General features: G+C 38.4%; 1 protein-coding gene across 5 annotated transcripts in view; it reads right to left on the reverse strand.

Annotated features, from left to right (window-relative positions):
• RPS6KA5 (ribosomal protein S6 kinase A5) overlaps window positions 1-12,739 on the reverse strand; it is a 184,952-nt gene that overhangs the window by 95,246 nt on the left and 76,967 nt on the right. For 4 of the 5 annotated variants that reach the window (XR_002824163.1, XM_023731699.1, XM_004376663.3 and 1 more), the window contains exon 3: window positions 1,809-2,027. Coding sequence is in view for 4 of the 5 variants with exons in the window: in XM_023731699.1 (XP_023587467.1) it covers window positions 1,809-2,027 (219 nt within the window). In the remaining variant the exon portion in view is untranslated. Of the gene's footprint in view, window positions 1-1,808; window positions 2,028-7,285; window positions 7,847-12,739 lie in introns of those variants that run through there. The other variant, XM_023731701.1, reaches the window with a different exon arrangement.

Here is a 12,739-nt window from a genome sequence, read left to right on the forward strand (position 1 = left end):
TTTTCATTTGATGGAAGGGTTCTGCTGCTACAAACGTTCAAAACCACTGTATTAAAATATTTTGTCTCATACAACATCGGGTAAGAAAGGCATGCAGATTAAAATCAGCAAACATGCTTAGCAGGACAGCAAGTATACACAGGAGGCAGAATCAAGGGCCAGAAGATACTGACCCACTGGAACAATGCACAGATGATAACATTCATGGGGTCTCTGACAGAACAGGAGAGATTGTGCCCTATGTACATAAAAGATTTAGGATTGTTAGTTAATGATAAACATGCACTGCAACATAAGCCTGAAGCATAACTTCATGGCTCAAACAGAGAATGCAATTTTAGGTATCCTTAAAAAAAGTATAACAGCAGTCGTGATTCAGCAGTAAAATTCTTGCTTTTCATGTGGGACACCTGGGTTTGACTCCCAGGCAATGTACCTCAAGCGCAGCCACTACCCATCTTGTTAGTGGAGGCTTGCATGTTGCTATGATACTAAAAGGTTTCAGTGGAGCTTACAGACTAAGACTAGGAAAAAAGGCCTGGCAATCTACTTCCAAAAAAAATCAGTGAAAATCCTATGGATCACAGTGGTTCATCCCGTTGTACATGGGTCATCATGAGTTGGGGGGCCAACTCCATGGCAGCGAACAACAACAATAATAAAAGTACAATTTCCAAAATAAGAGAATTCAATAAAATTGCCAAATATATTAAAAACAAAAAAACATGTTTGCACTACCAATAATCAAAGATTACAGGCAACATTTTTGGCCAACAAAACACAGACTCTGGAATGAGTCAGCTCTGAGTTCTAATCTTAATTCTCAAACTTACCCTAAGTATGTAATTTCAAGACAAGCAGCCTCTGAGAACATCTGACACCGTAAATGAGGGGACCTTGGCAGTACAGCTGTGAGGGTTAGTGATACTGTGGATAACACCTAGTCAGTGATACTACGGTAACACTGCAGGCACTCAGGAAATAGCTAATGCTTACAGAGCACTAAGCGAAATGCTATCTTACCTAATCCTCACAACAGTTCTAGGAAGGAATCATAATATATAAATGCAAATTAACACAAGAATGGGATCAAAATTGTAATACATGGAATATTCAATGGTGACAGAGCGTGATACTGGAAGTACTGCCATTTACTTCTGGAACAGAAAATGGTGCAACGTTTCTGCAAAGTAATCTGGCAATGTGCACTGTGGACATTTCCAAAGTCCAAACACAATGATCTAACTTTATTTGGGAAAGGGAAGTATTCAAAAGTGCCTGTTCAGGAGATGGAAGTGATTAAAGGGTGGACTGATTAGTGGCTATCTCCATTATATGCAGGTTTTTCACCAGGAAAAGCAAAGCATCTCTAGGAATAGAAATCTTTTCTGTCATTCTTTTTTATTTTTCCCCATTACTGGTTTCCATAAATTTCCCCTTGTCAGCCCAAGTCATTGACTTCATGTTTCTTAGAACTCCTAAAACAGTAGTTGTGCCCACTGCACCACTCAGCACCTCCACGTAAATGGAAGCACCGTGGCCAGGGAGGAAGATCCTCCTAATGAGTCAACTGTTCCTTAAGATGAATAAAGGAATACACAACAGAAGTAGATAAATCCCTTTAGGCTAGGAGATCCCACATGAGAGCAATGCACGATTTTCAAGGAAATGCCACCACAGAGAAGAATTAGAGTCAAAATATTTCGCTTCTTCTAAGTCCAAAGTGTATTGCCTTTTGAGTGCATTATGGCTCAAGACTCAAGGATAAATGTTTTCATAAAAAGTCTGACGACAGTGGACAAACTTACCTAAAATGAGATGAAGCTTGGTTTCCGTCTGGAAAGCATAGTGCAATGTAACCAAAAATGGTGACTGTCTAATGTGCTCCAGCACCTGTCGCTCCGTCCTTGTGTGCTCTGTCGTTTTGGCCTTTTGGACTATTGTTGCCTTTTTCAAAACTTTCATGGCATATAGCTTTCCAGTATCATGACCACTTATTTTACGTACTAGAAATACTTTTCCATAAGCTGAAAATAAGAGAAAAAAAATTAAAAATTAAAATGCTACACAGGCGGAATGGTAATTTATTGCAAGTTGAAAGTTACAAGGCACAAAAACACTCTTTGAAGAAAACAGTATCCTTAGTGCTGGTTCAAACAGTTCTTTGATGGGTTTCTTCAATTTTACACCAAATATATTTCCAGGTGTAACCCTGTGTTTATATATCTAACCACTGCTGACACGGTTAGGCCTTCTTCACTCTTGTACTGTTATTCTCTCCTCAGTATTTTTAGCTGTAGGAAACGAGTTGTTATTATGGTCAAATAACCACGATCTAATTCTAGCACAACTAGGACATTTCAGACATCAGATAAAACCTCTAGGTATGTATGTTCACTGTTGATAGGGACAAATAAAAACAGTTCTTAATAAGAATTCCATAACCCAACATAAAGCATGCACCTCAATATTATATACACAAAACAGGTCTTCAGATTAATGACCAGCAAAAGACCATAAATTCCAAGCAATAAGACAGAACACTGCCCTTTACATCTCTGGGCAGTAACTCATGGCTCACTGGGTCAACCTCGTCATACTTTCCATAAGTAAGGGCTCTGTCTGGCACAATCCTGTGTGGGGGCCACATGGGCACACTGCTTCACTGGGCAGAGTAGGTTCTCTGCATTTATTGTGCGGGGGAGGAAAGAGGGAGATGGAAAGAAGAGAAGGAGGGAGGGCAGGCAAAAAACACACTTTTTACAAGGGAAAAGGTAAGTCCCCAATTCATCCCATCAAGTTATAGACCCTGGTGGCACAGTGCTTAAACACTGGGCTGCTAATCAAAAGGTCAGTGGTTTAAACCCACCAGCTGCTCCATGGGAGAAGCATATGGCAGTCTGCTTCCGTAAAGATTACAGCCTTGGGAACTCTATGGGGCAGTTCTACCCCAGCCTATAGGGTCACTATGAGTTGGAATCGACTGGACAGCAACGGGTTTTGGTAAAGAGCCAGTCTATTTTAAAATACCTGGAATGGTTTAGTTCAGTCCCAGTTTAGAAGTATTTAGCACATAATTGTTTTCTATTCACTAGAATTGCTGTTGTTAGATGCCATGGAGTCGATTCTGACTCATAGCGATCCCATGTAACAGAGCAAAAATGCCTGATAGCGGTTTCTAGGCTGTATGTAATCTTCCTGGAAGCAGATAGCCTGGTCTTTGAACCACTCTGTGGATTCAAACTACCAACCTTTTGGTTAGTAGCCAAGCTCTTAACCATAGTGCCACCAGGGCAGGAATAAGAGAGCTTTAAAGGAAGGGCCCTTGTACCCTGTACGTTACTGAGTTCAGTATTTCAGGAGCTACGTAAGTACAGGTGACATACACTGGATCAGTGAATGACTACTGTACAGTCATCAGGAGGAGGCGAGCCAACACTTACTAAGGACCTCTCTATATCAGACACTGCGATGAGCCCTTCCCTCACAACAGCCCAATGAAGTTAGCATTTTTGGTAGCCCCAAGTGGGTTCAGAATAGTAAGGAACTGACTAAAGAATTCTGATAGGAAGTGGCAGAACTGACTCAAACACAAGTAGTCTGACTCCAGGGACCATACTCTTATCCATAAATGAGTAACAAAATGATTTTTCATGAATACTAAAAATGGGATGTTCTAGAGTTTAATAAAAGCCATACCATAAACATACTGAACACATTCTGGAAGGCAGAAAAAGTTTACGAAGGTTTGTGTTTTCTCTCATTGTGAATATGACAATTATAGGCTAAGATATTAATAAGGCAAAAGTGATATTAACAAAGAATACCAGACAATTATAGGCTGGGATATTAATAAAGTAGACGTGATATTAACAAGACACACTAGACAATTATAAGTTGAGATATTAATAAGCATGCTTATTAATATTATTAGAGGAGCTCTGGTGGCACAATGGTTAAGCGGTCAGCTGCTAACCAAATGGTCAGCAGTTCAAACCCACCAGCAGCTCTGCAGGAGAAAGATGTGGCAGTCTGCTTCCCTAAAGATATACAGTCTTGGAAACCCTATGGGGCAGTTCTACTCTGTCCCATAGGGTCGCTATGAGTTGGAATCAACTCAGTGGCAATGGGATTCCAGGGTTTTTTTGGGGGGGGTATTAACTATTAAGGCATAGACTCTAACAAATTAAAGTCTAAAAATGAAAAAAGTTCATCCATTCAGAAGCAAGGGAATGGAGCTTAAAGTATTCTAATGAAGCATACTCTATCTTTCAACAGAGCAAGCCACTATAGGTATATAGCGGCCCAACTCCTCAGCCCACACTCTTGGCTGTGTTCCACCACCTCCCTTAAGTGACTGACCTCATAGACAAATAGACAAAAAGCCAGGCATTAAAGAGAAGTCACAATACAGGCTAGGTGTTATAACAGTGGAATGCTACACTTCCAAGACGAGGAAGTTTTGCAAAGTAGCCCATTTTACTGATGAAGGGTTCTAAACATTAGAAAAATTTTCTTATAGTGAGTGGCATTAGGCCTCCTTATAATATTAGTCTACTGGTCCTACTTCTATCCTCTCTGGACTTACAGAAAAAGAATGTTACTCTTTTTGTATAATTTTTCAAATATTTGAAAACACTATCAAAATTGAATCTAACAATGTATAAAAAGAATCATACACTACAAACAAGTGGGATTTATTCCAGGTATGAAAAGATTTGTTCAACACTTGGAAGTCAATGTAAGCCATCACATTAACAGGCTAAAGAAGAGAAATCATCTGACCATATCAGTAGATGTAGAAAAAGCATCTGACAAAATCCAACACCCACTCATGATAAAAATTCTCAGCACACTAGAGAGAACTTCCTCAACTTGATAAAGAACATCTCCTGTTCAACAACATGCTGGAATTTCTAGCTAAAGCAATTAGACCAAAAAAATTACAGATTGAGAAGGAAAAAAACAAAAATGTCTGCAGATATGATTGTCTATGAAGAAAATCCCGAATAGACCAAAAAAAAAAAAAAACAAAAAAAAACCCAAACAAAAAAATTCCTGGAACTAATAAGCAATAATAGCAAGGCTGCAAGATACAAAGTTAATATACAAAAGTCAATTGCTTTCCTATACACCAGCAATGCACAACTGGAATCTGAAATTAAAAACAAAACACCATTTACGTTAGCATCAAAAAAAAAAAAAAAAAGAAACACACAAGTATGTACAAGATCTACATGAGGAAAACTACAAAACTCTGATGAAAGAAGTCAAAGAAGATCTGAGTAAATGGAGAGATATTTCGTGTTCATGGATAGGACTTAATATTATTAAGATGTCAATTCTTCCTAACTTGATCTACAGATTCAGTGCAATCCCAATCAAAATCCTGAAGTTATTTTGTGGATATAGGCAGTCCTTGGGGTACAAATGTCCGACTTATGTTCAACCTGTAGTTACAAATCAACCCCCATAAAGCCTATTTTATTAAAAATTTGAGGTACATACAATGGTTTGTAATAACAAATGGGCACTACTTTGCGACATGCATCAAAACATTATTATTATTACTACATTATGTTAAAGATGTTTTAGTGTATCTGGAAATGTTTAATGTTTTTTATGCATAGAAAGGTATACTATATACTAAGACAAACATCTGACTTACGTTAGGTGCAAACTATACCTAACTGTTCCTTCTGACTTAGGTACAAATTCAACTTAAAGACAGACTTAGGAAAGAAACGCGTCCATAATCTAGGGACTGCCTGTACTGACAAACTAATTCTGAAGTCCATATGGAAAAGCACACCTACTAGAATGGCTAAAGTCCAAAACACTGACAATATCAAATGCTGGTGAGAATGTAGAGCAAAAGGAACTCTCATTCATTGCTAGTGGGAATGCAAAATGGTACAGTCACTTTGGAAAACAGTTTGGCAGTTTCTTACAAAGCTAAATACAGGCTTACCATAAGGTGTTCCTAGGCATTTATCTAAATAAATTGAAAACTATGTCTGTACAAAAACCACACAAATGTTTACAGCAGCTTTATTCATAATTGCCAAAAACTGAAAGCAACTAAGACGTACCTTAATAGGTGAATGGATAAACTGTGGTACCTCCATACAACAGAATATCATTCAGCAATAAAAAGAAATGAGCTATCAAGACATGAAAAGACATGGAAGAATCTTAAATGCATACTGCTTCGCGAAAGAAGCCAGTCAGAAAAGGCTACATATTGTAAGATTCCAACTACATGTTACTCTGGAAAAGGAAAACTATGGACACAATAAAAAGGTCCGTGGTTGCCAGGGAGAGCAGGAGGAGGATAAGGCAAAGGCACCTGTAGGGCAGTGAAACTTCTGTAAGATGCTATAATGGTGGATATATGACTTTATGTATTTGTCAAGACTCACAGAACAGTCCAACACAAACAGTGAACCCTAATGCAAACTACCAACTTTAGTTAATAACGTATCAATATTGGTTCATCCATTTTAACAAATGTACAATACCATGACAAGATGTTAGTAATAGGGGAAACTGTGAGCTGGGGAGGGGGGCATATGGTAACTCTGTACTTTCTGTGCAATTTGTCTTTTGAAAATTTTTTATTTTACTTTAGATGAAGGTTTACAGAGAAAACTAGCTCTCATTAAACAACACACTGTTTTGTGACACTGGCTGCCAACTCTACGACATGTCAACACTCTCCCTTCTTGACCTTAGGTTCCCCATTACCAGCTTTCCCGTCCCCTCCTGCCTTCTCGTTCTTGCCCCTAGGCTGGTGTGTCCATTTAGTCTTGTTTTGTTTTATGGGCCTGTCTAATCTTTGCCTGAAGGGTGAACCTCAGGAGTGACTTCATTACTGAGCTATAAGAGTGTCTGGGGCCATACTCTCAGGGTTTCTCTAGTCTTTGTCAGACCAGTAAGTCTGGTCTTTTTTTTTTTTGTGAGTTGGAATTTTGTTCTACATTTTCTCCAGCCCTGTCCAGGACCCTCTATTGTGATCCCTGTCAGAGCAGTCAGTAGTGGTAGCCAGGCACCATCTAGCTGTGCTGGACTTAGTCTGGTGGAGGCTGTGGTAGGTGTGGTCCATTAGTCCTTTGGACTAATCTTTCCCTTGTGTCTTTGGTTTTCTTTATTCACCCTTTCTGTGCAATTTTTCTGTAAACCTACAATTGCTCTGAAAAATAAAGTCTACTAAAAAAAGGAATAAAAAACAAACTGATAGAAATATACTTAAAAAAAAAAATAAAGCACTATCATGCCATCTCACCTAGGTAAAATGTCCTTATTCCTTAAACCAATCTTAAAAGTAATATGACTTTAAGACCTGTCACCACTAGCAGGGTCCAGTGATGTGTTCTGTGAGTCTGTAAAGCAAGTACAAGAAAATATTTTTTATTTCTTTCCTGTTATTAAAAAAAATAGTATTTTACTCTAAATAAGTGCAAAGGAGCATAGAATACTGATTATATGGTGAAGTCATATAAAATCATCCTTATTGCCATGCTTCCCATTATACAGTTATGGCTAAATAACACAGTCACCTTCCTTTCCATGTGATAATGTCCAGAAGTTTTCCAATAATGAGTTAAAGATCACACAGCCAATACAATTATGATCATCTATCAGAAAATGTCAAAGAAAAAAGTACGATGAAGCTCATAAATCTTGTTTTTACCTTTATAGTTGCCATGATGAACACAAAAGCTACAGCACTTCAGTTACATGGTAAATGCCAGTTGATGGCTTATGTCGGCAAAAGTGAAAGAAGGAGTATCTCACAACTACCACCCAACCAACCAAACCAGTTGCTGTCGACTCAACTCTGACTCTGGCGACCCTGTGTGTTTCAGAGCAGAACCGTGCTCCACAGGGGTTTTCAATGGCTATGATCTTTCAGAAGTAGATCACCAGGCCTTTCTCCTAAGCTGCCTGTGGGTGTATTCAAACCACCAACCTTTCAGTTAACAGGCAAATGCTTAACCACTTGTGACACTCAGGGACTCCTTACAACTAACCAAACAACAAATATTTCAGACAATGAGGATCTTACTTAAGAGTAGTCTGTAGAGCTAAAAAAAAAAATTGTTGACTCCAAACAGGCTTGCTTGTGAAGCACCCCATAAGGCTGTTTATCACACTGGCAAGTGGGAAGAAAACACATTCACTACTGAAGAGACCTTGAAGAGACCACATTCCCTGGTTAAGCTGGTTTGCAGCTTGGAGCAGAGGGAGAAGAGTGAAGTAGCCCTTGCCTACCGGTTTCCAATATCTTAGGAGAGGCCATCAGAACTGGAATCGGTGGCTGTATCTTTTCCTTTCTGTTTTCAACCAGATGGATGACAGACAGCCTTTAGTGTAGCCAGCTCTAGGTGTGCATCCATTATGTGTGTGCTGAAACCATTAAAGAATTCCTATTTTGAAAGCATCTTTTTGGCCAAAAATACTAAACAACAGTACTTGCTACTTGGTTGGAGCCCCTAAATGGGTGTTTAGCAATGTATCTGGATTTGCTGCTTAGGTGAAGAGACTAAGCTTCATGCCTTACCATTACTCTTTAATTTCTACATCAACATGCAATAGCATCAAATGCTCTACTAGTAATCTTCCAGAAGTCTTGTCTACTGCTGAGAACCTTATCAACTTCATCAAAGCCAGGGCCTTTTCAAAATACCCTGTCAAGAAACATGAACAAAATAGGGAATGGAGTTCACTGGTTTTCCAGAGGACTGTTTTTTTGGGGCAATTCTACTCTGTCCTACAGGGTCGCTATGAGTTGGAATAGACTTGACAGCACTCAACAACTATAGCAGTCTTGCTGCACTTGACAGAGCTTGAAGTAGAAGTTTTAGTTATTTGAGACTGAGGGAAAATACATTCTAAGAACAACTGACAAGGAGGATTAATTCCTGAATTAGCTTGGCAGATATCTGTGAACATTATGAATGAGGTAAATCTTTAAATTCAAGACTCTACAGATACCATTTCGGATGTTGCTGAAAACCTGTGTGTTCTCTTAGCCAAGCAGCCATTTCAGAAAAGAGAATTGGATCAAGACAACTATTTAAACTTTTCCAAAGCTGAGGAAAAACTTCCATAGATTGGAAGAACACTGCAGATATTATAAAGGTTATTTCTATTCAAACTGAAATGTGGATTTATAATTCTTTTCTAGCTGACGCAGACAGCACAATGATGCTGACAAACCTTGTTACTAATGATCTCAGTGGCTTGATGATAAAGGAAATATAAAATGAACTAAATGGAGAAATTTCTGATTCCTTAGAGTAGGTCTCTTCTCAACTTGCTTCTCCAAACATGTGACTCTTATTTCATTTGCCATATTATTGATATAAATCAGGTCTTCAGCACTTATTGCCATAATAAAGTTAAAATTGACAGTTTTAAAACAGTGTATTTATGCTTCCATGCCAAAAACCACTCCACAATTTCAACTTCTTTTTCAAGCCAAGCAAAAGCAGTCTTTTCACTGAAATTTACTTTGAGCATGAGTAAGCTGATCTTTTCATATTATTTGTAAAATCTGAATTTAATAAAAAATTTCAGGAAGTAGCCTTTAATCTTTGTATTAAAATGAGAATGAGATCAATTTGTTAGAATAGTATTTTTACAGTCTGTCTCTAAAAGTAATCAGCTTATAATGCAATATAATTAAATGTATGCAAGATTTCCCAAGTGTATATGTTTTACATGTATTATTCTGGAGAAAGCAGCTACAAGCCATGAAAGGCTAAGAACCACTGTTCTAGGTGTCTCCATAATGTCCTTTGTCATAGTGCTCAACTAGGACATGCTGCTCTCACTGGCATCCGAATGGCTCAATCACTGTGAGACTACTGCTGTCACTCAGATTTTATGAATGCTGCTTAAAATTGAATACATTATATATACTATTTACTAGTCATGTCTACTTTGGGCTCTTACCAAGCTTGTAGCATAAACTACTGTAGTTGAACTACTGCTTTTTAAAAGAATAAAATAGGAAGTCTCACACGTGACTTCCACTTATCCAACTCCCAATATTAACTGATACTCTCTCCTTTCCCTTCTGTAAAACACACAAGGGGCACGAGAACCACTCACAGCGAGTTTACGCAGGCGCTTCTGCCCCTATGCGATCAGGTGGATGCCTGGCACCAGTCACTGATACTTGTTGCCTTACCTGTTTATGCTTGTATATGCTGTTGTTATATAACTGAACTAAATATTACATAAACTACTGAAACGTGACTGTGAAAAAAGAGTTGTGGTTTCTACAAAAACGAGGTTGAATACTTTGGAAGAACAAGAAAAAAACCAGACACTTAAAAAAAAAACAAAGCAACTGCTGAAAAAGCAGGTGTGGGTGAAACAACTATAAAAGTCTAGCGGAAAAACTGCGAAAATCTAAAAGGATTCTGCACTCAGATTACTTCAAATGTGTCTAATTCTCACTCCACTTTAAAGAATCGAACCTACTATAAAGGATGTATTACAAGTTGCTTTAGGCAAAACAGTCAATCAGTGAACCCATCCTCAAACAAACGGCCTTGTACCTACATCCAAAGATTGGCAAATGAATGTATATCTATACATCTTAAGCGGAAAATATGTTCAAATTACATATATATCATTTTTTATGATTCTCTACTTTAATAAACTTTTTTTTATTAACCACAGTACCAGTTGTATCATGAGTTTCCACTAACTAAAGGATCATACTTATCACTGTTGAGCTTCAGTCCTCTCGTCTTTCCAGGTTATTGCAAACCTCTCAAATGGTGAGATGGCTGTCAATCATACTAGGTGTGCCTCCTAGCTTTCTTTTATCCTCAATCTGGTGAGCATGCCTTTTATGCTCTAAGTTGCTCAAAACACTTGATTTCCCACTGCTCTTGATAAAGAGCATTTTTTTTTTTGGGTGCTTTAGATCAATGTTTACAGAGAAGATTAGTTTCTCATTAAACAATACACATACTGTTTTGTGATACTGGTTGCCAATCCTGCGACATGTCAACACGCTCCCCTTCTTGACCCTGGGTTCCCCATTTCCATTCGTCTAGCTTTCCTGTCCCCTCCTGCTTTCTCGTCCTTGCCCCTGGTCTGGTGTACCCACCTAGTCTCATACATATGGCTGAGCTCCATGTATTATTGTTTCATAGGCCCGTCTACTCTTTGGCTAAAGGGTGAACCTCAGGAGTGACTTCAGTATTGAGTTAAAAGGGTGTCTGGGAGCCATACTCTCAGGGTTTCTCCAGTCTCTGTCAGACCAGTAAGTCTGATCATGATAAAGAGTATTCTTAAGACAACTTCAAGTTTCTAAATTATCTGGCCTCTACCTCCCTCTCTTCACCTTCCCACATAGCTAACTTCTTCAGACCTCAGCTCAATCATCTTTTCCTGACCTCTCAGACCAGGTCAATTCCTCTCAGTTTATGCTCTCACACACCATCATTTCTCTGTCATAGAAATGATCAGAAACATAATTTTACATGTATTTGTGTGATTGCTTGACTGTCTAATTCCCACAAGACTGTAAATTTCATGAAGTCATGGACTATGTCTGATTTTACTCATTCTGTATCAATAGCAAGTAATTCTGGAATGGGCACATCATAGAAACTCAAATAATGTTGAATGCATGAAAAAATGAACAAACAAACAAGAAAACAGGATAAGATCAAAGAAAGAGCTCTGCAGCATATTGCCAAATACTCTCATTTTTGACCTAAAGTTGAAGACGGACCTTTAGCAAAATAATCTAGCATTTCAGATTCATATACAGAGCCATAGCTGGCCAACCCTTTCTCTTTTAGGAAGGAACAATGAGCTTTCATAAAGTAATCCCTTTTAATTTTGGTATTAAATGTGGGTCCTGACTACATTCCCAGGTGAAAGTGAACTAGGGAAACTTACCTGCCACCATTCTAGAACAGAAAAATATTTTAACATACTGACATCTACGGATAGCCACTGCTTTGTAATCTGCCACAACTATGGAAAACTAATTACAATGCTCAGCCACACCCCTTTCCCATGTGTAATCGAACGTGCGGAAAGATTTCCAGTTTTCCACGTGATAGATATGTCTCTGGCACTAGCTCTCAACTCTGACGATCAATTAACCTGCCTACCCCCAACCCTCTTCTCCTGAAGACCCCTATCTACCCCAAGACAGCGGTGCCAGAAATGGAACCAAAGAAGAAATATACCCCTGGAACTCTAAATTTCACTTGTCCTGCCTTCGGGAACTGGTATCCTTGCTAAGAGGCCAGCTGTATGTATATAGTATGACTAGGAGGGTAGTATGTATCAATGCTCAAATAAAACCACCATCACTGAAAGGATTCTCAGAGAAGTTGCTTCTTTTCAGTGTCACTGCAGCACAATCAGTACACACAAACACACACACACACACACACACACACACACACACACAAACCATTCAAGAGTTCAGCCATGAAACTGACTGACTATAATTTGGTACTTATAAAGATTCATCTGAAACATCTAATTATCCACAAAATCTAAGAAACATTACTGTCCGTTTCAGTAAATTCTCTAAAATCTACCTTGCATTAAGACAGATCAACAGAAAGCACCTCACTTGGACCGTAGAAGCTAAGTTCTAGTCAAAAAGACTTTAGTAAGTTGAGGTTTAATCTTTTTTTTTTTTTTTTTAAATAACAATCATTTTATTATATCACAATTTCAAGGGTCAGGA

The sequence above is a fragment of the Trichechus manatus genome, unplaced genomic scaffold (assembly GCF_000243295.1).
Source record: "Trichechus manatus latirostris isolate Lorelei unplaced genomic scaffold, TriManLat1.0 scaffold00045, whole genome shotgun sequence".
Lineage (NCBI taxonomy): Eukaryota > Metazoa > Chordata > Mammalia > Sirenia > Trichechidae > Trichechus > Trichechus manatus.